This window comes from Oryctolagus cuniculus, chromosome 1 (genome assembly GCF_051225735.1).
Source record: "Oryctolagus cuniculus isolate XC-2025 breed Fujian yellow rabbit chromosome 1, ASM5122573v1, whole genome shotgun sequence".
Taxonomy (NCBI): Eukaryota; Metazoa; Chordata; class Mammalia; order Lagomorpha; family Leporidae; genus Oryctolagus; species Oryctolagus cuniculus.
The window spans coordinates 202,875,062-202,899,622 of NC_142867.1; the positions used below are offsets into that span (position 1 = coordinate 202,875,062).

At 53.9% G+C, this 24,561-nt stretch overlaps 1 protein-coding gene across 1 annotated transcript in view; it reads left to right on the plus strand.

Annotated features, from left to right (window-relative positions):
• Positions 1–24,561, plus strand: part of COL15A1 (collagen type XV alpha 1 chain) — a 110,667-nt gene that overhangs the window by 82,427 nt on the left and 3,679 nt on the right. Inside the window, exons 24-40 of the mRNA XM_089301025.1 lie at positions 1,310–1,345; positions 3,666–3,728; positions 5,959–6,027; positions 6,109–6,144; positions 8,543–8,596; positions 8,695–8,754; positions 10,101–10,169; positions 10,300–10,341; positions 13,211–13,256; positions 15,354–15,434; positions 15,827–15,876; positions 16,351–16,452; positions 17,315–17,459; positions 20,812–20,876; positions 22,930–23,058; positions 23,207–23,266; positions 23,974–24,039. Coding sequence (XP_089157151.1) covers positions 1,310–1,345; positions 3,666–3,728; positions 5,959–6,027; positions 6,109–6,144; positions 8,543–8,596; positions 8,695–8,754; positions 10,101–10,169; positions 10,300–10,341; positions 13,211–13,256; positions 15,354–15,434; positions 15,827–15,876; positions 16,351–16,452; positions 17,315–17,459; positions 20,812–20,876; positions 22,930–23,058; positions 23,207–23,266; positions 23,974–24,039 — 1,173 coding nt within the window. The remainder of the gene's footprint in view (positions 1–1,309; positions 1,346–3,665; positions 3,729–5,958; positions 6,028–6,108; positions 6,145–8,542; positions 8,597–8,694; positions 8,755–10,100; positions 10,170–10,299; positions 10,342–13,210; positions 13,257–15,353; positions 15,435–15,826; positions 15,877–16,350; positions 16,453–17,314; positions 17,460–20,811; positions 20,877–22,929; positions 23,059–23,206; positions 23,267–23,973; positions 24,040–24,561) is intronic.

Here is a 24,561-nt window from a genome sequence, read left to right on the forward strand (position 1 = left end):
AACCTCTTTGCACATGGAGAGGCCCCGCTTCCACAGCTGGGCAACCAGATGCCTGCCGGGGCTACCACCTCTGCACATGCCCATGAGGTTGACCCAAATCCCAACCATCCACATCCGGGGGAGATGCCAGGCCCGCCCCGAGATTGCTGCAAATGTCTGGGCAGCTGCTGCGCCACCGTTTAGCTTTCTGCAAAGGGACGGCTGTCTCTGGGCCATCTCCCCCCCCACCCCCCCCACCCCCCCACCCCGCCCAGTCCTGCTCCCTGCCCTTGATTTCTACGGAAATGAACAAGACACCTCAATAATCAAATCTTAAACTAACATGCAAACAGAAGTCCATTCCCAGAGCGTCTTTGGTTTCCCCAAACTCCTGGAGGTAGGAGGTGTTAGGGGGGTTGACACTGAGCAAAACACAGATGGCCTAAACCCCAAGGCTGGGCATGTGTGTTGTAGGAGGCCCGAGCTGTCTGCCTGCAGCCCTGTGCCTCCCGCATTCCTCCTCTTCCCCACACCCTTCCCAGTCACTGTCCCTCGGCCAATCCAGGCCCATAGGGGGACCCTGCATCCCAGAGCTGAGTGAAGTTTTCCCTAGCTTGGCAGCTCCTCCCTAGGAGGACTCAAGTCCTGGCTGTCACCCTTATGATTTTCTACCTTGCTATAGGTGCAGTGCACTGAGAATTTCATTGCTACTTAGTTCTATAGATACATAGATGGATAGACAGACACAAATGCACGCGTACATTTACATATACCAAGTTCATACACCTTTAACAGCTGCAGGTGTCTGGAGTTATTAGGAAGGAAGATCCTGGCCCCAGTGGAGTGAAGCACAAGCTGTCTGCATCCTGCGTCCTTTAAAATGCCTGCTCCCTTAAGATTCTCCCCCGGCTAAAGGGAATGAGTTGAGCCCCACTGACACGCACCCCCCATCCACCTGCAATAGCCCAGCTCCTCCGAGCCCATCCCTCAGGGCGTATTTGCTGGAGTACTGGCACCATGCCCGCCACCCCCAGGGATCTCAAATGGGCAGTGAGTTCTCGGAGGAGAGGCCACCGGAGTTCTTGCCCAGGACGTGGGGGCTCTGGGAGGCTGGGTGCAGTCTGCCTTTGGAACCGGCTGGCTCTGTCGGGCCCTGCTCGGTTCCTTCCCCTCCTCAGCCTGCCCTGCAAAATGGGACAGGGAGCCCTGCTGCGCAGGAGCAGGCTCAGGCCTTAGGAAGGTGCGGGGAGGGGGAGGGCCCCGGGGCACAGGGATCCTGTGACTCTGCACATGCTGCTGCTGACCCAGCTGCTCTGTCTTTGTGTCACAGGGGCCTGACGGGCTGCCTGGGCTGCCGGGATTTCCAGTAAGTACCACCTGCCCCGGGGCCCTGGGCTCTGCTCATTCTGTCTCTTCTCCACTTGAACTGCGCTTTTTTTTTTTTTTTTAATATTTATTTATTTATTTGAAAGTCAGAGTTACACAGAGAGGAGAGGCAGCAAGAGAGAGAGAGAGGTCTTCCACCTGATGGTTTACTCCCCAATTGGCTTCAACGGCCGGAGCTGTGCCAATCTGAAGCCAGGAGCTTGGTCCATCTTCTACTGCTTTCCTAGGCCATAGCAGAGAGCTGGATGGGAAGTGGAGCAGCCGGGTCTTGAACCGGTGCCCATATGGGATGCCGGCGCTTTAGGCCAGGGCTTTAACCCGCTGCGCCACAGCACCGGCCCCTTGACCTGCATTTTTTTTTTTTTTCTGTCTCTGTGTGCCCACATTCTTGCACCATCTTCATGACTGCACAGCCCTTTCCCCCCATTTTTTAAGATTTATTAATGTATTTGAATGTCTATGTCACAGAGAGAGATCTTCCATCCTCTGGTTCACTCCCCAAATGGATTCAACAGCTGGGGCTGGGCTATGCCCAAGCCAGAAGCCAGGAGCTTCTTCCAGGTCTCTTACATGGGTGCAGGGGCCCAAGCTGGATTGGAAGAGGAACAGCCGGGACTGGAACCAGCGCCCATATGGTCAGGGCTTTAACCCCCTGCGCCACAGTGCCGGCCCCTAGCCTAGCATTTAAGGCACCCATGTCTCACATTGGAGTGTCTGAATTCGACTCCCAGTTCCGGCTCCTGACCCCAGCTTCCTGCTAATGCAGACCCCGGGAGGCAGCAGGTGGTGTCTTAGTAATTGGGTTCCTGCCACTCAATGGGAGATGTGGATTGTGTTCCTGACTCCACCCCAGCCCAGCCCCAGCTGTGGTGGACATTTAGAGAGCCACCAGCAGATAGGGAAGTTCTGCCTCTCTCTTACCCTCTCTGTCTCTCTGCCATGAGAGAAAAAGAGAGAGAGCGAGAGAGCGAGCCAGCCACAGGATGACCTCTTGGTTAGCAGAAGAGGCCAGCCCTCTGACTGCAGCCCCAGCTTGGCTGCTGCAGACCTGGGCATGTTTCAGACCACACTGTCCTCCAGATGAGTGGTTCTGTGGTTGTGAAGACCCTCCCGGACTCCTGCAGGCAGTAAGCAGGGGGCTAAACAGGCAGGTTCCAGACCACCAACCACTGATAGCGGAGGCTCCATTTGGAGTATTTGAAACGTTGGGTTTTCATTTAAGACTGTATTTGAAAAAAAAAAAAAGTAAAACGTTTCACAGCTAAAATCTACCAAGAACAGAGATTTGGAAGCCGCTGTTCCAACGGGTAACTCACCCTTTCCCCCAGAGGGCAAGCCAAGACCTGTGAAAGTTAGGTAGCAATCAAGTGTTGAAATGCCTTTTGGGGGCAGACATATGTGGCTGCATGAGTCATTGTCACAGACATTCCAGGTCTGCTGGAGGTGGGACGCCTCTGGCTGGGGGTGTGGTGTCTGGCTCTGGCGAGGGGTGGCTGGGCACTCCTGCAGGGGTGGCAGGAGCAGGGAGGGCTGGGGAAGGCATGGACTCCAGTGGTGTGGAAGGTGAGGGGCAGGGGTCTGCTGGGATGGGTCGGAGTATCTGGTGACGGCGTTTGGATCTCATCTCATAGGCAAGCGGGGAGCCAGAGACGGGGAGGGGGTCCTGGAAGGTGGGAGGCTGCAGGACGGACTAGGGGAGCCTGGAGTGACCAGAGGCCAGGTAACAGGGCTGTCTCGCCAGCTGCAAGGAAGACACGTGTAAAGATGTGTCGCAGAGGGGCCTCACTCGGCACTGCTTGGGCAGTTTCACAGTGCCTGGGTTTTACTGCCAACCCTGCTCCCGGTTCCAGCCTCCCGGTTAGGTGCACCCTGGGAGGCAGCAGGTGATAACTCAAGTAGTTGAGCCCCTGCCACCGCTACGGGAGGCCTGGATTGAGTTTCTGGCACCTGGCTTTGTTGTGGACATTTGGAAAGTGACATCAGCAGATAGGGAGCTCTGTCTGCCTGTCCCTCTGCCTTTCAAATAAACAAAGCAAATTTTTAAGAATCTCGTTTTTGAAAAGATGCAGGAAGCCTCCAAGGCCTCCTAACACTTTGCTCCTTCTTCGTTATCTATCAGACCACAGTTCCTGGCCCACTTGGAGATAAGAAAATAACACAGCTAATCACACTTTCTCCTACCTGGGGGGAATAAATAGCTTGCTCTACTCTTATACTTTTTGAAAGGAAACAATTTTCCAATCAGCTCATGCATCTTTGTCTGGACAAACAACAAAGTACCCTCCTGTAATTCCTTCCAGGGCCCTCGAGGACCGAAAGGCGACACTGGCGTGCCTGGATTTCCAGGACTCAAAGGAGAACAGGTAAGAGGGACCCAGGTTTCTGGGTGGGATGAGGTTCTGGAATTTGCTAAATGTTTCCAGTTGGCTGAAAGAAACTATGGACAGGTCTCTTCTATGAGATATAGCTCACATACCACAAAATTCACCCGCTTCGAATTGTACAAGTTAGGGACTTTTTCTGGTAGATGCACCAGCTTGTGCAACCATCCCCACCATCTAATTCTAGAATGTCTTCATCATGTCAAAAAAATGGTGTCCCATTAGCAATCACTCTGCAGCTGGGATCTTTCATAATCTCAAGGTTTCTCCATGATCAAAGGGGGTGAAATTGATTTTCACTGTGGTTTGGAAAGAGGAGGGCGCACTTCCTTGAATGCTGGAGCCATGTGCACCGTGCTTTGCCTAACCACTCTCTGGGCACTCCACTCCTGTTAGAATGTGCCCTGCCTTTGCCATAACTCCAGTGCCAGTGTGGGGCCTCGTGCACAAGACATCCAAAATGCTTGCTGGGTCAGAGTGTGTGACTAACGAGTAACAGGAATGCAGATCTTTAGAGAGTGTAAGTGAGAGCGTTCTACGGCTGGGTGACAATCTGGGACCAAAATCTTCGGAATAAAAATTCAGCATTCACAGCACCTCCCAAGAACTCCCAGGGTGCAAACCCTTCCGTGTTTGGCTCTTAGAATTAACTTCCCAGGTGTGTTCTCAAGGTAAGGAGGAGAGTGATGTCCAGAAACAGGTGGCAAAGACTGGATGGGAGTCACTTCTTCACCCATCCATTTCTCTACTCATCCAACTTTCAGCCACGGATCCCCTAAGAGGTGCCAGCCAATTTCCCGTCCTGGGCACTAGGGCTATGGCGCTAAGACACGAGGAACAAATAGGCAAACAGGGTGTATGTGCCGCTGTAAGGGAGGCTTGTGCGGAGCTGGCGGGGCTGCAGAGGGAGTCAGGGAGGGTGGGCGTGCCCTCTGGAGGAAGGAGCCTTAGGATTCTCTCCTTCCGTCCCTACCACACCACACGGGAGGGCAGCGAGGCCCCCATGTCTGCTGGACCACAGCTCTGGGCTGAGGCAGGGATCAGCATGCTGTGCAGAGTCTCAGCACCTCATGGCCATGATGTCTTGGACCACTTCATCTGCCAGGAAGGAACCAATGGGATGGGACAGGGCTGGGCCAGTGCTGGCTTGGGAGGAGGCGGGGGCAGGCAGGAGCAGCTCTCGCTCCAGTGCCCTGTCTCCAGTGTGTCGTGAGCACAGGTGGATTTAGAGGGATGGAGGTACCACCCCTGCTGCTAACTCCCTGCCACCTTGAACGACTGGGACGGGCACCGAGCCAGGCGGCTGGGCTCTGACCAGTGCAGCGAACACGCTTCCTCTCGCTCTGCCTCTAATGCTTGTGTGCTTGCTTCTCCTGGCTGCTGGCCCGCTCAGGACTGCCTCGCCTCACCAGTGGAGTGGTAAGACCCAACTACCGGATGTGGGCTTAGGGGACCGAGAGAAGAGGCTGCTCTGCTTGCTTTGGTCCCGCTGCCCTGGCTGCTTCCCGCCCTCGTGAAAGAAGGCATCTGTGTGGCCTGGCCCAGCTCCCCAGGGGCCAGTGTGGAAGCCTGGAGCCCAGGCCCCAGGGTGCTGTATGTTTCTCCCGCGGCCCTGTCCTGGGGACACGTGTCTTCCCAGAAGCCTCCGCAGATAGTAGAGGGCTCTGCTTAGGACAGGATTAGGGCCGGGATCCGGTGTCCCTGCCCCCAGTCTTCCCATCTGCTCTTACCTAGCTTCTCAGTTCTCTTTGCCTGATCACCTGAACTGTTTGCACAGGAGCCTGGCGTTGGCAGACACGAGGCCTCTGAGCGTTTCCACTTTCCGTGTTTTAACAAGAATACAGATTCTTGGGGGGAACAGATCTTGCCAGGTCGTTAGGAAAGCAAGCCATCAAATACTTTGGGAGCTGGAACTGGCTAGAGTTGGGAGGGGACAGGGCTGTGGGTGAGGCTGGTCCTGGAGGGGTGAGGTGAGGATGCAGGTTGGTCACCTGTGGGAGCCCTAGGGGGGCGTGAAAGGCCATGGCCTGAGCCCTGGGACAGAAGCTGTGACAGTGCAGGGCGGGAGGAGCACAGAGACCAGTAGTCTAGGGGGTGGGCACGGAGACAGGATGAAGGCGAGAGATCACAGTGGCAGTGCTGAGGGGTCTGGGGACCCTCTGGATGAGGTGGGAGGAGGCGCGACATCATCAGAAGGTGCTCTGGATTGCAGGGTGAGAAGGGAGAGCCAGGTGCCATCCTGACCGGGGACGTGGATCTGGAAAAGCTACGTGGAGAGAAGGTAATTCCGCACCCGATCCCGAAGGCGGCCGTCTGCTCTGGCCTCTGCCTCCGAGTGACAAGTGTCATCTTCCTGTTTCAGGGGGAGCCTGGAGTGCACGGGGCCCCGGGACCCATGGTAAGGTGGAGCGATCTGGGGGGGTCTGCCCTGGGTTTAGAAGCATCTCTCCCACCCTTGTTCTGTTAGATTTGGTTGTCCTAGTAGCGGGAATACGAAGGAGGTGATAAAATATGCGGTATTAAGGGCAGGGTTGCAGCAATCAGGTACAAATCTCAGCGGTGGGACCCAATGGCAGCTTAGTCCTCGCGCTTGCAAAGCCCACTGTGTGGCTCCCAGTGGGGCATCTCCTCTCTGCAGGGTGACGGTGACACAAGGACCCAGGGTGTGTTCCTCCTGGGACTCTGCCTTCCTGTGGGCTCAGGGTCGCTCTGGTGTCTTCTGGCTGGCAGGCTGAGCTTGGGAGGGGGAGAAGATGGTGGGAAACAGTGAGCAGCACTTCTAGTACATTCCGCTGGCCAGACACGCAGCGTCGCTGTGTGTCCAGGAAAGACAAGAGTCGGGTTTGTGGTGAGCTCCCAGGTACGCTGCAGGGCATCCCCCTGCTAAGGACCGCCAGTTGCCCAGGGAAGCCCTTGGAGGAACCCCAGATCTCCCCGGGGCCCCTTTGGGTTCTGTCCCGGATCTCCCTGTCCTTTGCTGTGAGACCTTGAGCGAGCCCTTGTGTGTCTCCGCACTCCCGTCTTCCCATCCGTGTGCTGAGGGCATTGCCTGAGTATAGATGCTGCTGTACTTCCCTGCCGTTCCCTGTTCCCCTGGGAACAAGGCAAGTTCAGGTGTAATGCATCCGCTGTGGGCAGACAGACCCTGCACTGACCTCCATGCGGGTCACCTTATCCGTCTTCACAAGCCTCAGAATCCCTGCTTGATAGGCGAGACCGTGGCTGACAGAGTTTGTGTAACCTGTCTGCTGTCACAGAACCTGAGTGGCAGAGTGGGGACTTGGGGCCAGCCAGCCAGGCCCTACATTGGGCCCGTCTGTCGTGCTCCAAGAATGCACTGCCCTCGATTCCTCTGACGCATTTAGGGCTCCAGAATTGCCCATGATGCTGGTTTGGCAGAATTTGGACCTCAGGCTGGGGAGAAAGGGTCATGCTTTTCTCTCACAGAGACGTGTCCCTGCTGAATGACCTGTCGGCTCTGAGATGCAACTTTTAAAACGTTTTTAATGCCTTTGGTTGCTGTGCGCCTAGCTGAGGGCTAAGGCAGACTGCGAGAGTCTTAATCATAACCCATTACTCACTAGCTTGCAATACCACGGCAAACATGAACAGGTAGTGATGGTGGCCAGCTTGTGCCAGCTTGCCAGGCTCAGGCAGTGAGGGGCCACCCTGCAATCTGCAGGAAGGTGCCATGTAGGCTACCGTGGCCCCAGTGGTGAGCGCAGGTCACAGCTCCCTTGCAAACGCACTAGGATCTTGCTACTCCAACCAGGGACACACACCCAGGAGCGGGGTAGAAATGCAGAACCCCGGGCCCCAGCCCACACAGACTGGGTCTCTCTTTTACCAAGACCCAAGCGGCTCCTGGGAGTGACTCGCAGCAGAACGTGCCAGCCAAGTGGCCTGTGCCCTGTAAATGCCTCGCGTCCTTGCGTTGCCTTGCCTGTGAGAGTCATAGGGACGGGAGCTTACATACAGGCTCCGTTTCAGCTCAGTCTTTATTTGCCATCTTTCGGGGCCAAATGGTAGCAGGAACAAGGACAGGGAAGGGCCCCAGGCAAAAACTGGCCGCTCCTCTGGGAGACAGGGCGGACTCTGCTGGAAGAGGAGAAGTCACAGCCCCAGGGTGGAGCAGATTCCTGGGAGCAGCACAGTATCGGTGGTGCTGTAGGCCACGTAGGCTGCACCCCAGCGGTGTGAGGTTCCCGCCCGGTTGCCCAGGGCAGTGGATTCAGAGGCATGTGGGCCCTGGGAGCCAGCACTGAAACGGACGCCCTGCCCTGGGGCCTCAGCTGAAGGTTGGGCTGCCCAGGCAAGGCTCTGGTGCACGGAACAGTCAGGAGCCAGATCCAGGAGCAGGTTACTGGGCAGAGCGGGCAGGGGCCAGGAGGCAGGGCTGCCTCAGAGGGGAAGGTGAGCTCCGGACACGAGGTCAGGGGCCAAGGTCACATTCTGAGCTGGCCCAGCAGTGGTCACCTGGGTGCTGCTGAGTCCCTGAACGACTTGACCTCTTGCTCCTCAGTTAGCCCTGACTGTGGGGGTTGGGTGCAGAGTCCCGGATGTAGACCTGCGGGAGAGTGGGGTGTGCTGTGGGGTTGAGCAGGTGCTTCTAGCTGAGCAGGAGAGACCAGGAGCCAAGGGGCCCGGCGGGTGGACGTTCTGGAATTGTTCCTTGTCCTCCTTCCTCCCGCCCATGGTTCCTCTTTGCCATCACCCACAAGAGCAGATGGGCACCCCCATTCCCCTGGACCTTGAGTTTCTATCATGTTCTAATCTGGTGTTTGTTTGGACTCTAGGGTCCCAAAGGACCCCCAGGACACAAAGGAGAATTTGGCCTCCCCGGACGGCCTGTAGGTATCCGTGATCCTCAGCCTGCCTGGGTGGGGGTGCGTGGGCCGGGCTGGCCTGTGGGCAGGGGGCTGACCCAGGTGTCTCCTGTGGGTTTCAGGGTCGCCCAGGACTGAATGGCCCCAAGGGTGCCAAAGGAGATCGAGGGCTCATGATGCCGGTGAGTCCACAGCTACTGCCCCCAACTCAGAGCACGGGGCCCGGGGGCAGAATGAGTGAGGGCCAGCTGCCATCCACCTGCAGGACCTCGGGGGCACAGCTTCCCCATGCAGACCCCAGAGGAACAGTGGGAGATGGGGGTCCGGGCACGCTCAGGAGAATGTGCTTCTAAATCCTAGGTCTTCTGCCTCTAGGGTGACGTCCCCTCCTCCCTTCTCCCCGCAGTCCCAGGGCTGCTCACTTCACGGGGGCTCTGGAGCTCCTGTGAGTGAGGTCAAAGTCAGAGCAGCTGCTGAGGCAGAGCCCCAGGAGGTGGAAAATGCTGGGGCTTCAGGATCTAGGAGGGAGCAGGGTCTACGAGAAGGAAGCAAGCATTCACTGAGCACCTACTACGTCCCAGACCCTGTGCGGAGAGGGACTCATGTAGTCTTGGTGATAACCGTCCCAGAAGATACTCTGCAGGGTCCTTATTTAATGTAAGAGAAAACTGGGGCCTAGAGAAGTGAAGCCCCCCCCCCCACTTAACTAGGAGGTCATGCAGGAGAGGAACACCAAGCCGGGGTGCAAACGTAATCGGTGGCTGCTTCTGCCTGTGCCACCCTAGCTCCGCTCTGTAAGGCCAGCAGCACAGTTTACTGTTTGCCTGAGACACCGCAGGTCTGACGTACTGGCCTCAAGCCCATGGAGCTGGGAGGCAGACCGGTGGCTTCGGCGACGGCCATCAGTTCAGTCTGTACCTGGGCAAGCTCTCCGTGCCTGCCCGCCGGAGCCTCAGCTCTGCTGCCGTGAGCCCAGCCTCGTGGCTCGGAGGAGGAGGAATTATTGCTGGAGTTGAGGTCGGGCTGGCCTGGCTTAGGATGGACTCTGCAGTCTACTGTGGGGTCCATGCTGACTTTTGCATTTATGAGGCACCCTGCCACCACCGTGTCCTGCAAGGGACCCCACCCCACCCCCTACCCTGCCTCCACACTGGGGACATACTGGTAGAGAGGCTGGCTGTACACCAAGCATTGCTCCTGAGTCAGACCTGGGTTCCAGTCTCAGTTCCACTGAGAGCTGCTGTGTGTCCTTGAGCAGGTTACCTCCCCTTTCTGGGCATCCATAAACATGGGTATCAACTTGGCAGTTGCAGCTGCTCTGCCACCATCTGCTAGGGGGCCCCCAGCAGGTCACAGGTGTAGAAGTGCTCTGTGGACGACGGGACCACCTACCCCAGGGAAAAGGTGGTGGGGTCCGGGGCCCCTCCTTTCCTTGCTGTGGTCCCTACGCTGGGAGGTGGGGAGTGTGCTGCAGCTGCCTCCTCACAACAACCTGAACTCAGCAACAGCTTCGCTTCTCTCTCTACAGGGCCCACCTGGCTTACCTGGCCCTCCAGGTCCCCCAGGACCACCTGGAGCTGTGGTTAACATCAAAGGAGTAAGCTGGGAGCAGGGAGAGGGAGGCTGGCGGGTATGGAGCGGGGAAGATCGTAGACCAGGCACTGCACCAGCCTGAGCTGGAGTCGGGTGTCCTGAGGGCTTCCCCCTTCTCATTTCCCGTCCCGCAGGCCGTTTTCCCAGTACCTGTCCGGCCACACTGCAAAACGCCGGTAAGTAGCGCACTGTCCCTGTCCTAAGAGCAGGCTTTGCATGGGTAGCAACCCAGAGATACAGATCAGCCTCTGTCTTCTATCACCTACCCATGGACCATTAAATGACTGGAAGCTTCTAGATTGAGTAGTGGCCACACAGTACAGCCACACAGTACATGATGATGGTTCGGCCGGCCATGTCTGCATTACGACAGTGGTCCCACAGGGTTCTGTCACCTAGCGGCATCGTGGCTGCCTTGGGTTGTGTAAGGATCACTTACATAACATCACTCTATGCTGCTTGCATAACCAAATTGCCTAAGGGTGCATTTCTCAGAATTCATCCTGTCCTTGAGCAACACATGGCTATACACTGGATATCTTTTTTCTTTAAGATTTATTTATTTGAAAGAAAGATAAAGGCAGAGGAGACACAGAGAGAGATCTTCCATTCGGTGGTTCACTCCTCAAATGGCCACAATGGCCAGGGCTGGGCCAGGCCAGGCCAAAGCCAGGAGCCTGGAAATCCATCAGGGTCTCCCACATGGGTGCAGGGGACCAAGAACTTGGGCCATCTTGCACCGCTTGTCTGGGTGCATTATCAGGGAGCAGTCAGGACGAGAGCCAGTGCCCACGTGGGATGCCTACATTGAAGGCAATGGCTTCACCCACTGCCCTACAACACCGCTCCCTGCACACTGAAAGGAGGCACGCAGTGGCAGGATGCTGCTTTTAATACAGTCCATTAAAAAGGGTGTCATTTGTTATTGTGACCACACTAGCATCATGCTTGGAGCAGTATAAAACTGGGAAAAACAGAGCTCTTAAAAAATACAGGTGAGAAAAAGAAAGCAATGGTGCCTGAAGTCTTTGCGTGGTGCTTTTGGGCTAAACCCTGTACCTGACTGTGTTCTGGCCTTTCCCCCATGATTGCACCACCACACAGCACACAACATAGTGGGGCTGGGGTCTCCTCTCCCACTTGACGATGAGAAGCTCACTGGCTTGTCCCAGGTCGTGGGACAGGGTGTCTCTGGGCCTGGAGCTTGGGTGTCCTGCCCTCTGGACAGCAGGTGCAGATGCCAATTCTGTGGGCTCACTCTCCTGCTCCCCCCACAGGTCAGCAGCATTATGCCTGAGGTTATCCCCCTATTCATCAAGAGATCTTCATTTCCGTGGGGTGGGGGAAGCCAGGGAGGGCAGGCCTCTCCTGTGTGTGCCCAGGCATGAGTCACAAGACTGTGTGTGATCACACTCTCGTTCATTCAACAAATATTTATTGAGCACTCTGGGAGTGCCAAGTCCTCTGCCAAGCCCTGGAGGATACAGGAGCGAACTAGCCGGGTGTGGCCTGTGCTCTCGGGAGCTTGCTGATCACGATTTAGAAACAGTCCTTGAAATGGGTTCATAGTTGGTGTCTGTCGGGGGTGGTGATGCAGTTCAGCTGAGCGTTTCCCTATGCGTCTGTCATGTCGAAGCTTTGAGGCATCCAAATCTGCAGCCCAGGGCCTGGGAGGCAGAGGACAGGACCAGCCTGTGGAAGGTGACAAAGGGGCCTGCTGGCCCCCAGCTCTATGGGAGGGCAACAGCATCCTGGTATATGTTTGTATTGATGACCTGAAGACAGACACAAAATACCCACGTGGAGGGACCCTCCTGGGAGATCTCCGTGTGCCACCTCCACCCTGTAGAGGAGAGTTCACAGCTCACAGGGGCTATGGCCAGCTCTGGGGCCCATAGTGAGTGAATGCCAGGTGCTTCCCACGGGTGGCCCATTCATATTAGTCTGCAGAAGCTTCAGAGAAATGTCACTGCAAGTACCAGGTCCTGTGCTGGGACCCTTCCCAGCACCATGGCCTTTGCGGGGTCATGGAGTTCACCCCAAGGGTAACAGAGCCCCTTTGATGACTTTTATTTCAAGTTGCCTCGTTGGACCCCATGGGAGCTGGGGCACCAGCTCTCAAAGTGGCTGTTTCCAAGCAGAAGTGCTGCTCACCCGCAGCAGCCTTTCACGGTCCCTTCGCACGCCAGCCCCTTCCAGCTCTTCCCTGCTTTGCAACTCACGCCTGGGCTGGAGCAGCTTTATCAGCATAGCTGCGAGATAGGAGCCTGGCGCTGCAACCTTCGTCCTTAACTTCGAGACGTTTTGCCTGGAAGATTCCCTCACAGTCCCCCAGCCCCCAGCCTTCTTTTGGTGGCCTCTGAGCAACTTGTGACCCTTGCCCCATAAGCATAGAAGGAGCCTGGCACCAGCCGGAGCCTGATGCCATGTATCTACGGGGAAAAAGGTGAAGGCGGATTATTAAAAGCAAGGTTGCAGGTGGCTCCATCCTGTTACATAAGGAACTGCAGGCCTCTGGGAAGGGAGAGTTTCTAGAACAGTCTGGATTGACTCCAGGACCTGGGCGCTTAGCAGGGAGCTCAGAATAGCCCCCCTCCTCCAATCTAATGACTTAATCCCCCACTTAATAATTACCACCTGCTCCCATTCCTTAAGCTCATTTTTGATTCCACACAAGAGCTAAGCTGTTGTGTGGCCTGTGCACATCACTGGCTGGGTTGCATAAACCAATCCTCGCTGATAAGACAAGAGGCCAAGAGTGCTCCTGTTGCCCCAGACCATCACCGCCATCCTCTGTTGCCTTAAAGCTTTGGACTTCCCCTTTGCTGGGTTTGGGGCCAGTGGGTCTCAGTTCTATCTGCCCCAGCCCAGCTACATGCTGAGACTCCCGCTTGGAGCTTAGGGTTTATGGGGCTCCAGAGTCAAAGGGATGGCTGCCTGGGTCCAGGTCATCGCCTCTTCCACTCTCCCCACCCCCTGGACAATGGCCACCTGCAAAGGCCAGGGCGGGGTTGGCAGTGTGTGACGTGGCCTTTCTCTCTGCAGGTTGGCACCACTCATTCTGGCGACCCAGAACTCATCACCTTCCACGGTACGCACTCCTTCCTTTGCTCTGTGTTTCTCCGCATCCCGTCCTGGCCCCAGGGCCTCTGAAGGAGATGGCTTTCCTGTGCCCTGTGCTGGTGCAGAATGGGTGCCCAGGGGGCGCTGGCAGGGGTGGCAGCTGAGCCAGGCTGTGGGCTTGGGCCCCTGAGGTATGGTCACACATCTGTCTATGCTACTCGTGTTGGCTGGCCTTCTAGTAGCAGGAAGCCCTCCATTTGTTCAGAAAACTGTCACTGACCCCCTGCTTAGTATTACCCCATGCACTGCACTGAGACATGAATTCCATGACCCCTAAGCTGTTCTTGCCTCTGAGGCTCTTGGAATCCGTTGAGAGAACTGACGGCTAAATAGTCGTGGTAGTGCACTAGACCGAGGGCTAACACCGAGAAGAGCAGTGGCGGCTCAGAAGACCTCTGCCACAGAGCAGCAGCAGTATCAGCCATCCCTTGGGAGCTGGTTAGGAATGCAGAGCCCCAGGCCCCACCCTCCACCTGCCCCATCAGCACCTGCCTTTTAACAGGCTTCCGGGGGGGAGCTGTGTGATGAGTGCTGGCTTGGATGTTTGGTAACTCAACATCAGCACCGTTCTCACTGCACAGAGGAGGGGAGCAGGCCTGGATGGGGGCCTGCAGGTGGGCAGTCACTGTCTCTTCACAGCCGGCGGCACCAGATGTCCCCCGGTGTCTCCCGGTGTCCCCCTCGTGACTGCAGAGTCCAGACGCTTGCTCCTTAAATAAGGGAAGATCTTTTTTTTTTTTTTTTTCAATGCTCACCTCTGCCTGGGCTGGGTCCCCCAGGCCTGCCAGCCGGGGGTCTCCTGATGACATCTGGCCTCTAGGTTTCTGTCACCTCTGGTGCAGTGCCTAGCTTATTTTCAAACCTCATGCCCAGATCCAGTCCAAGGCTATCCTTTCCTTTGGCGCAAGGTGGGCCTTGGGGAGGAGGGATGGAGCTGGCTCTGCTTTCTCAGAGCCCTAATTCTTCCTGAGCCCTGTGGGCTCCTCTGCCTGGGGTGGGAGCAGACGGACCTTTCTGGCTGCCATGGGCCCTGGTGCGCAGTATCCTCCTGCTTGTTTGTGGGTCTTCATCCCCCCGCCCCCGCCCCCAGACAAGTGGTGAATTCACGGTCTCCTTTTTTGCTCACCGCTCTCCATGGTCTTAGTGTGGTCAGGGAGCCTCCTAGGCCCCCACAGTCCAAATGTCCAGTCTCAGGCAACTGCCCTGTTGTTGGCGAGGCTCCAAGAGATGGGGCTGCATCTCCCATCTCCCTGCTGACCTGCAACAGCCAGTCTCATGCCTCGATGCCCACGCTGGGGGAGCCTGAGCCTCAGACCTCATCCGCATTCTGTGACCCCATTCCCAGGCTTGGCTCCTTGGCAGGGTGACCCGTTATACCTCTTAGAGAACAGGGATTCATGGGTCTACCGCCCACCCTACCTGAACCACTTCCCAGCTGCTGGTCCTCCCGAAAAGGCTGTCTTCTGAGCTCCTCTAGTATTAAGCACTGGAGGCGAGGGTGGGGTTGCAGTGCCAGGTCTGCAGAAATGGTGTTTCTGACGGGTCCTGCAGGGGGCGCAATGAGGCGCCTGGAGCGTTCGCCCAACCGTGTAGGAGGACAACTGAGCACTCTTGGTTGTCCTGGGCGGGCACTCCGGGAGATCCCTCTGCTCCCTTTTCATCCTGTGGCTGCACAGACCCAGCTGAGATGAGCCTGGTAGACTGATCCAATGTGGAGCCTCAGGCCACACCCGTGAAACTGTCCGTGTGAGAGTTCGCTGTAGCTTCTACTGGGCTCCCACAGTACTCTGCTGGCATCACAATAGTACTTACCACCCTGCCTTGTGGTACTGCACGCTATGTCTGTCTCCCCAGTGAGTGAGCTTTTCAAGGTCAGGGTTGTGTTGGATGCACTTGCTTCTGCCCTCCCCATCGTTTGCCAGAGGATTTTACACCCAGTGTTTTCGTGTGAGTGGACTGGGCTAAAGAGGCTCAGTTTCAAACGTGTCTCAGGGAAGTTCTATTCACAATGGAGGTGATTTGCTATGTTTCATTTTTTTTTAATGTGTGTATGTTTTGGCGGCAGGTGTTAAAGGAGAGAAAGGATCCTGGGGTCTTCCTGGATCAAAGGGAGAAAAAGGTGACCAAGGAGCCCAGGGACCACCAGGTATTCCAGCTCTTGTCCTAGACCTTGCCTTTGATTTCTGTTCCTGAGAAATGCAGCTGGGCCAGAGAGGGAGACTGATTGCATTACCAGCCTGGCCACAAGCCCCACTGCGTGCCAGTGAGACCCTGTCATGGGCCTGGCCTGGCCAAGTTGGAACATTGTCAAGAGAGACCAGAAGTTCCATTGTTCGTGTTTCACGTGCAAGATGAGGCCCAAAGAGGGCCAGGAACTTGCCCAGGGTGCCCAGCACCTGTTTCTGCCTCCAAGCCCAGCGCTAAACCAAAGCAGGGTCGCTCCCACCAGCAGAAACCCAGGATTGCCAGCCTGGAGACTTTTATTTTTAAATTTCTCGCCATTGAGGCTGTGGATTTTACTGAGTATTTCTTTTTCAGGCCCTCCTGTTGATCCTGCTTACCTGAGACATATCCTGAGCAGCTTGAAGGTGAGGCTTTCTCTACTAGCCACATGGCCAGTGTCCTCATCCGGGCCATTTATAAAGAATAAGGTTAATTCAGCTCATGGGTCTGGAAGGCTGCATCTGGTGGTGGCCTGCTTGCTGGTGGGGCCTCCCTGCAGGATCCCAGGCCAGCTCAGGGTGTCACGTGATGAGACAGAGCAGGGGAGCCAGAGAGGACTGGCTTTTATACCAAAACCACTCCCTTGATAGCCCATGAATCCGTTAGCCCATGAATGAATTAATCCCTTCTTGAAGGCAAAACCCTCATGACCTAGTCACCTCCCAAAGAGCCTGCCTCCAATTACCATTGACCTATGACCTTTGGGGATGAAGTTTTCAACACTTGACATCTGGGGGACACGTTCAGAGCATAGCAGCCTGTGTCCGGTTTCTTGGGCTTATGTCAGAGACTGAGTTTATCCCACTCCTGACTCAGCCTTCCTGTGTTCTCTCTTCCAGGGGGAGAATGGAGACAGGGGATTCAAAGGAGAAAAAGGCGATGCAAATGACAACTTCTTTGTATCCGGGCCTCCGGGCCTGCCGGGAAGTCCGGGTCTGGTTGTGAGTAGTGATGCCTTTAAGTCATCTTCCCCGAGGACTCACAGCTTCCCCCGAAGCCCCCAGTGTTGATACAGAGACTCAAGGGTCAGTCGCAGAACTACAAGCTGGAGCAGGCCTTGGGGATCAGCCAGCTCTCCCCTCAATACTGTGGTTGTGGGCCGGTGGGGAGGTTGGTTGAGGCCCACGGAGGGGAGAGAACTGGCCAAGACACTAAGCCCTCTGTCTTATTCATGTCAGTGGTCGAAATCTTGCTCAGTGCAGAGTTATTAACAGTGGACCTGTCAGATAATGGAGGCAGAACGAAAGCTCGGGGAGAGGTTTGGGGAGCTGTTTGATTCTTCTGAAATTTTACCAAAGAAGGGGCTCCTGGGCTGCTCGGTCTCCCTAGAATGAGAGGTTTCTCCAGGCCACCAGGGAGAAAAGCAAGCTCGTGCCCCAGTGGGCCCAGTTTTGACTCCAGGGTCCAGGTCGCTGGCATTGGCCCCAGAGCTCAGCACAAGGGTAGAACAGGCAAGATCAGCCTTCCACTTCTAGCTCTGCCTCCAATGTGACTTCTCCCTAAGCCTCGCTTTCTTCATCTGCAAAATGTAACTACACACCAGGACCCCATGCTAGGTCATTGCCAAGGGCACTCTGGACTTCTCTGTGGTATCTTTCAACGAGACTGGGCTGCCATCCTTAGGTCCTGCATCTCCGTGAATGGGACCCAGGATTGAGAACAGTCATGTAGCACAATAATGTAATAATAGCAGTAGCTGGTGTGCCTTGACTTCTTACCAAGGACCCCAGAGGAGGAGTAGGAGGGACTTCTAGGGATTTGTGGTCCTTTCTCCCCTCTGTTACCCTGTGCTTGCCTTGACAGGGCCAAAAAGGGGAGACTGTTGTTGGCCCCCAAGGACCCCCGGGTATTCCTGGCCTGCCTGGGCCCCCTGGATTTGGAAGACCTGGTGCTCCCGGACCCCCAGGACCCCCAGGGCCACCAGGACCGCCGGCTATCCTAGGAGCAGGTTAGTACTGTGAGCAGGGTCGGGGTCACCCTGTGTGGGTAGTGCGTCACAGCCACACACTGTCTAACAGAGGCTGTTGGCTCCATGCAAACTGCTTTCTGTTCTTTTGTAAAAATTGAGGTATAATTCACACATCATAAAATTCACCTATGTAAAGTGTACAATTCAGTGGTTTTTAATTTAGTCGTAAAATCTTGCACCCTCCCCTGCTGATTCCAGGACATTCTCATCACACCCAAAGGAACTTTGTATCAATTAGCCGTCACTGTCTTATCCCCACTACCCCTCACCCAGGACCGTAACAACTGCTAATCTACTTTCTGTCGCAGGATTCGCCAGTCTGGGACAATATGTATAAATGGAGCCATATAACTTACACAGCATATGGTCCTCTGTATCTGGCTGCTTTCTCTGAGCAGCATGTTTTCAAGGTTCCTCCATGTTGAAGCGAGGATCAGTACTTCACTCCCTTTTTTTTTTTTTTTTTTTTTTGAACAAATATTATTCCATTGCTTGGGTATCTCCTTTGTTTATTCACTCATCTGTTCCTAGACATTTGAGCGGAACTGCGTGCTGGCCGTTGAAGCTAGCGCTGCTGTGAACGCTCGTGTACCAGTTTTTGTGTGACCGTGTATTTGCAGTTCTCTCGGGGACACATATGGCTTGGGTCATATGATAACTCTGTGTTTAGCTTTTTGGGGAACTACCCACCTGTTTTCCAAAGCAGCCACACATTTTGCATTCCTACCAACAGCATATGAAGGTTCCAGTTTCTCCTTGTCTTCACCAATACTTGCCATTGTTATGTCTTTATGATATCTTTTTGATTACAGCCATCGAATGAGAGATAAGTTGTAGCTCATTGTGGCTTTGGTTTGCATTCCCCTAATGACTAGTGATGTTGAGCCTCTATTTGTCTGTGGGTAGAACCTTTCTGACTTCTATGTAGATGCCTAAGGACTTGAGATCGTAAGTCCCCACTTAAGGTTCCCTATGTAAAAATCTATTTGCCTCTTAGAGTCTCAAATGCAATATCAGCGAGATTAAAGAAAATCGTCAGTTATTGGATATTTACCATGTGCCCGGCATTTGCTAATCGCTGTCCCCCAATATCTGATTGAGTTCTCCCAGTAGCCCTTAAAGGAAAATATCAGCACCTCCGTTTGACAGAGGAGAAGAGGGAGACCCAGAGGCATTCAAGAATCTTTCCAATGTCACAGAGCTAATAAGTGGCACAACACGATTAGGCCTCAGACCAGTGTGCTCCAAAGCCTGTACGACTTCCCTGGACCTATCTGAGGAAGTAATAGTAGCAATAATAGCCTGAATGCCTGTTTGTTTGTTTGGTTTGGCATAATCCAGGTGTGGTGGAAGCACACCTGGGAAGACATCTCCCGAGTCTGGGGCACCAGGCAGAGCTCCACATAGGAGATCTCTTTGGGACTGGGGCTTCAACTTATCCCTGAGCCCTTTGTCTGCAAGTGATGAAAACGTAACAACTTGGCTCAGTTTAAAAGGAACCGTGTTGGTCATGAAGGAGAGTAAAGGATCAATGCATGGGGGAAGTAGATGTGTCGTGGGACCCGAGGGACAGCTAGAACCAAAGACTCAATCCCTGCCAGGATTCTGTGGCTTTGTCTCAGCTTCCCTCTGTGTATCTGTGCCATGCTTCTTCCCCAGAGCCCACATCCCCTGCACACAGGGACATACAGTTAACAACAACATACAGCTTCCCCTGACAGCTAGAAATATTAACTTATTGCTCAATTTTAGTCAGAAATTCCTGGGGTAGAACAACTCCCAGGGAAGGATTCTGATTGGCTTATCCTGAGCTTCGTGCCCATCACCTTTGGCCAGAAGGTGGGGTCCCATGAGAACATGGTAGCTCTTTTTGGGACCAGATGGTTGTGGAGATGAGGAGGAAGAGCCCAAGAGAAGGTACAAGGATACTGACCTTACAAAGAAAGCAGATGCCAGGTAGATGGAGCCAGAGAGGCCCACGTGGCCTTGGCGCTGAGTAGGAGCTGCAAGAGGCAGAGGCAGAGAGCAGTGTGAGTGCAGGGTGCAGAGTCTGTGGCCCTGAGCAGCACTGCGCCGGGCTACCCCAGGGCACCTTGCTGCATTGAGCAAGGACTGCCCTTCACATGATGGACAGTAATTCACAGTTTACAAAACACTTGCATAGCCATTATCCCCTCTCATCTTCACGGCAACCCTGGGGAGATAAAATGGATATTATTCTAAAACTCATTTCATGGATGAAGACACTGAGCTCAGAGAGGTTAAGAGACTTATTCAAGGTCACAAATACTAGTAGGAGGCATGGCTGGGATCCAAATGCAAGTCCTTCTCTGTTCTTCTGTCCACCAGACATTCATCACCTATGTATAGATGTTCAAGTCCCTCGTTGGAACTAAAGACTTGGTGTGCAATGACCTGAGGGATCATATGCAGTGACTTTATGGGGACTTGTCAAAGTATCTTTAACTCTGCAGAGAACTTGGCAGATATTTTGAGTGGCAGGGGATTGGAGAGGTAGAAAAAGGGCAAAGGAATAGGTATTATGTGCCTACTTTATGTTTGCCTGAGGGAAGGGCTCCTGGAGCAGTCAGGAATGTGCCTCTGGGATCTGTCATCTCACTTTTGTAGAATCTTGTGTGGCTGTGTGTGTGTGCAGGCGTGTTGTGGAGCCTGGGTCAGGCTCCCAAAGGCACGGTGACTCCCCAAAGGCTGAGAAGCCCTGGTTGAATGCTGGACAGTTTGCCCTTGTTTTCACCACAGCCCAGTGAAGAAGCAATGTCTGTCCCCATTTCACGGTCGAGGAAACAGGTTCACAGAGCTGTGGTTTCCTCAAGATCACCCAGCTGGGAGCTGACAGCCCAGGGACCTGGGTCTGTGTCTCCCGGCCCCAAGGTCACGGCTCCTGGTACTACACCCCCCCCCCCCCGCCTCCTCCCACAGCCCAGAACCTTCGCTTCCTCTTTCTGAGCCTGCTTCCTCTGTTCACGGGTCACATGCTTGGCTCTGGAGAGGAAGAAGTTGAATGAGTCAAAACACGTTTGCATACACGGGAAAGAAAATTCAGCTTCAACTGTCTCTTACAAACAACAGCATGAAGAATTTATTCACTTACAAAACTGAAAAGTGCTCAGTGTGGCTTGATCCAGAGTGATGGGAATCTCAGTTCCTCCCTGGACCATCTCTGCAGCCCAAGTCATACGCTGGGGCCCGAACACCCAGGGTGCAGGTGCAAGGTGGGATACCTCGCAACACAGGAGTGAGGTGACCCACTGACACCAGAGGCACTTTTCTGAGTGCGTTTTTGTAACTTTCCTTTTCTGCTTTGTCTTAGCCGTGGCCCTGCCTGGTCCACCTGGCCCTCCAGGGCAACCAGGGCTTCCAGGAACCAGAAACTTGGTGAGTAGCGTTGCCTGTCTGTTGTCATTACCCTACTTCATATGGGTTTCCTGAAAACTTTAAAACAGTGTTTAGGGCCTAGCACTCTTTTTGTCTTGGAATTAGGATTCTATGACAAATTAGTAGAGCTCCACAAATCACAGAAGGTATTATTTCTATTCAGATGGCTTCTTAAATAAAAAAGACGCAGGAAAATATTTGTGATCTACATTCTATGCTTCAAATCTTTAATTGACTAAGCTATAGTAAGAGCCATTCATAATATATACATTCCATAAGCTCAAGAATATGTATGTATCTTTTACTACATATTTTATACTACTATTTTATTTGAAAGGTAGAGTTACAGAGGGGGAGAGAAAGATCTTCTATAAGCTGGTTTACTCCCCAATGGCTCTAACGGCCAAGGCTGGACCAGGCTGAAGTCAGGAGCCTAGAACTTCATCTGGGTATCCCACTTGGGTCATCTTCCACTGCTTACCCAGGTGCATTAGCAGGGAGCTGGATTGGGAATGGATCAGCTGGGACTCAAACTGGCCCTCATGTGGGATGCCGACGTCACAGGTGGTGGCTTAGCCAGGTGTGCCACAGCACCAGCCCCAAGCACAAGCCTATAAACAATATCACAGCAGGTCCTTTGCCAGCCAGATGTGCCCTGGGTAATTCAGCCTTCCCTCTTCTGCCAAGGATGCCTCGAGTACATTTGCTATTCCACAGTTCACTAGAGCAGGGCACAGGACTCTGAGGTTATTGTACGCGGCAGAAAGATGGAGAATATCTCTTGAGGATGTCAGCAGTCCCACAGATGCTCTTTGATCTTTACTGGATTCTAATCAGAAAAACTGGCTGCCAGGGAAAGAACTGGTGATGGGCATTTGGCACAGTGACTAAGTCCCATCCCTGCTTGGGATGCTCACGTGCCACATGGCAGTGTCTGGTTCAAATACTTAATGAGAGAATTGTCCAGCGTGTGATAGGAATTTTCACATTTGGTAACATGTGGGATTTCTAAGCCATTTTTGATGCACAAAGTCATTACCTTCAAGGCTAGGTGAACATTACCTATAATCTTCCTCACTTAAAATGAAAAATAAAAGCTGTCTTAGCTGACAGTTCTTTGAGATTTGGTGCTATTCAATGGATTTTTGTGACTTTCAAGTCTGCTTCAGATAGGCCAAATGGCTGGCTGATCATTGTCAGTGTTCTAGACAGAGAATTTAGAGGCCCCCACTCTCTAAGGAGTATTTAATTGTATACCTACCCCGTGGGACGGCAAAGAGTCAAGGCCGACGCATGGCCGCTCACTTTTGGAAGTCTTTGAGGAGCAGCATGAGGTGACACTGTGGACCAGTGCTCGTGCCACCAAACAGCTTAAAAATGGAAAGAGCGCAACTTACTGATGATTTTGCTAATGCCAGAACCCAACCCCGCTGTTACGTCTTTGTACTCACAGATACTCTCTTATTTGTTTTAATTCATTTCTAGCCATGTGGTGTTGTGTTTCAGAGTGCTACGTGCTTTGTTTTCCCAAAAAGCACGTCCTGGGGTGGACATTGAGCCTAGTGGTTAAGACACCAGCTATGACACACGTCCCATGTCAGAGCGCCCAGATTCAACCCCAGCTCTGGCTCCTGATTCTCACTTGCTGCTAATGCAGACCCGGGAGGCAGTGGTGAGGGCTCAAGTAGTTGGGTTCCTGCCACCCATATGGAAGAGCTGGACTGGGTTCCTAGCTCTGGTTTCAGCCAGGTCCAGCCCTGGACATTGTAGGTATTTGGGGCTGAGCAGATAGAGTCTCTCTTTCTCTCTCTCTCTCTCTCTCTCTCTCTCTCTCTCTCTCTCTCCCCCAACCCCATCTCTGTATCTCTCACTCTGCCTCCTCAATAAACAAACAATTTAGGAAAAACGAGCATCCTTTCATTATTAATGAAGCTCTAGATCCCCGTGTGTACACTACGCCTTTCTATCAGATATGGGAGGGTGGCTCCTGTTTGGCTCCGCGAGTGGCCAGTGTGTGCCGCGATGCCCCTGAGAGCAGCTGTGTTCTTGGCAGGTCACAGCACTCAGCAACATGGACGACATGCTGCGGCACGCACACTTGGTAATAGAGGGGACGTTCATCTACCTGAAGGACAGCGCTGAGTTTTTCATTCGCGTCCGAGATGGCTGGAAAAAACTACAGGTAATTCCCAGCACTTTCCTTAACAACCTGCCTCCAGGCACCTTACGAAAATAGCCGTCTACTCCTGCAAATACCGCTCGTCTGTGTTGAACACAGGCAAACAGTTTCTAGTGGTGGCCTCATTGTCAATGTCTTGCTTCCCTTCCAGCTGGGGGAGCTGATCCCCATCCCGGCCGACAGCCTTCCGCCCCCTGCGCTCTCCAGCAACGTGAGTAGTCTCCCGGCTGTGCCCCGCTGCCTCGGTTCATCAGTGCTTTCCCAGTGCCCTGGGGTCTCCAGCTCGCTGCTTTCCAGACAGGACAGCCGGCTCTGCATGGTTTAAATCTGGGCGGCTCCTTGAGGTTACTGGGTACCAATAAAATGTTCTCGCTCCACAAAGTGCCAGGAGAACTGAATCCAGAGGCTGGATACCTGCTGCCCCTCCATGCAGTAGCTGAATCTTCCTGGGACAAGGCTTTCCCTCCTCTTGGCCTCAGTTTGCTCCTCTGTGAAATCAGTGTCTGGCATGAGTGATCTCCAACAACCCTTTAGGTTTTGACACTCTCTGTCTTGTAAATCATGGGCATTCTAGAATTGTGCACAACTGACATGGTGCATCTCTTAGCCCCAACAGCAACCCTCTAAGGCAGGTGCTATCATCCCCATTTTGCAGATCATGAAACTGAGGTTTTGAAGAGGTGGTTTGCTCCAGGAAGTGAGCAGATTGGCTATGAAACCTGTCTCTGCTTCTTTGATTGGGCGCTCTTTGTAAAAGGCTTCAGAACATGCTCCTCCCTTCCTGGGGCCAACTTTTTCATTCTAACACAAAACTCCTCACGGTTAAAGACAGACTATTTAACGTCTCCCTGCTAGCACCCTGGCATTTGACACTGAGTCCACAGTCGGAACTGATTCTTCTCTTGTTTTCTGTAACAGCCACATCAGCCTCAGCCTCAACCTCCACTGAACCCTGTTCTGAGTGCCAATTATGAGAGACCTGCTGTAAGTACAATCCACACGCTTATCCAGCATGCACTGGAGCTGTGTGCCTGCTCTACCAGGCCTCATACTCGGTGCACAGGGTGCTTACGGACTAATGAGAGTGACAAACACAAAACAGACAATTACAATGCACTGCGGTGTTTGGGTGAGACAGCCATCGGGTGCTAGAGTGTGAGGAAGGTCAGGGAAGTCTGCCTGGCAGGGGCTACCACTAAACAAAGATCCCAAGGGCCCTCCTTTTGGCAAGAATTGCGGGTGTGCTTCCAAAGAACAAGGCCTGAACCTGACAGACACTAGACACGTGCTTCATACAGGGCCACCATTGGTCAAGGAGGACCTCACTTGGGTCCTGGTAAGTCTGAGGCACCAGCAGGATGCCTGAGTGGAGACCACCAGAAGGGAATAGGAGATGGAGATTGGAAGCCCTCTGCTGGCGTGGACATCACAGCCTTTGGAGACAGAGCAATGGTCCCAGGAGTGGTGGGGGCTCCTGAAAGTGGGTCTGTCCAGCAAAGAGGGATT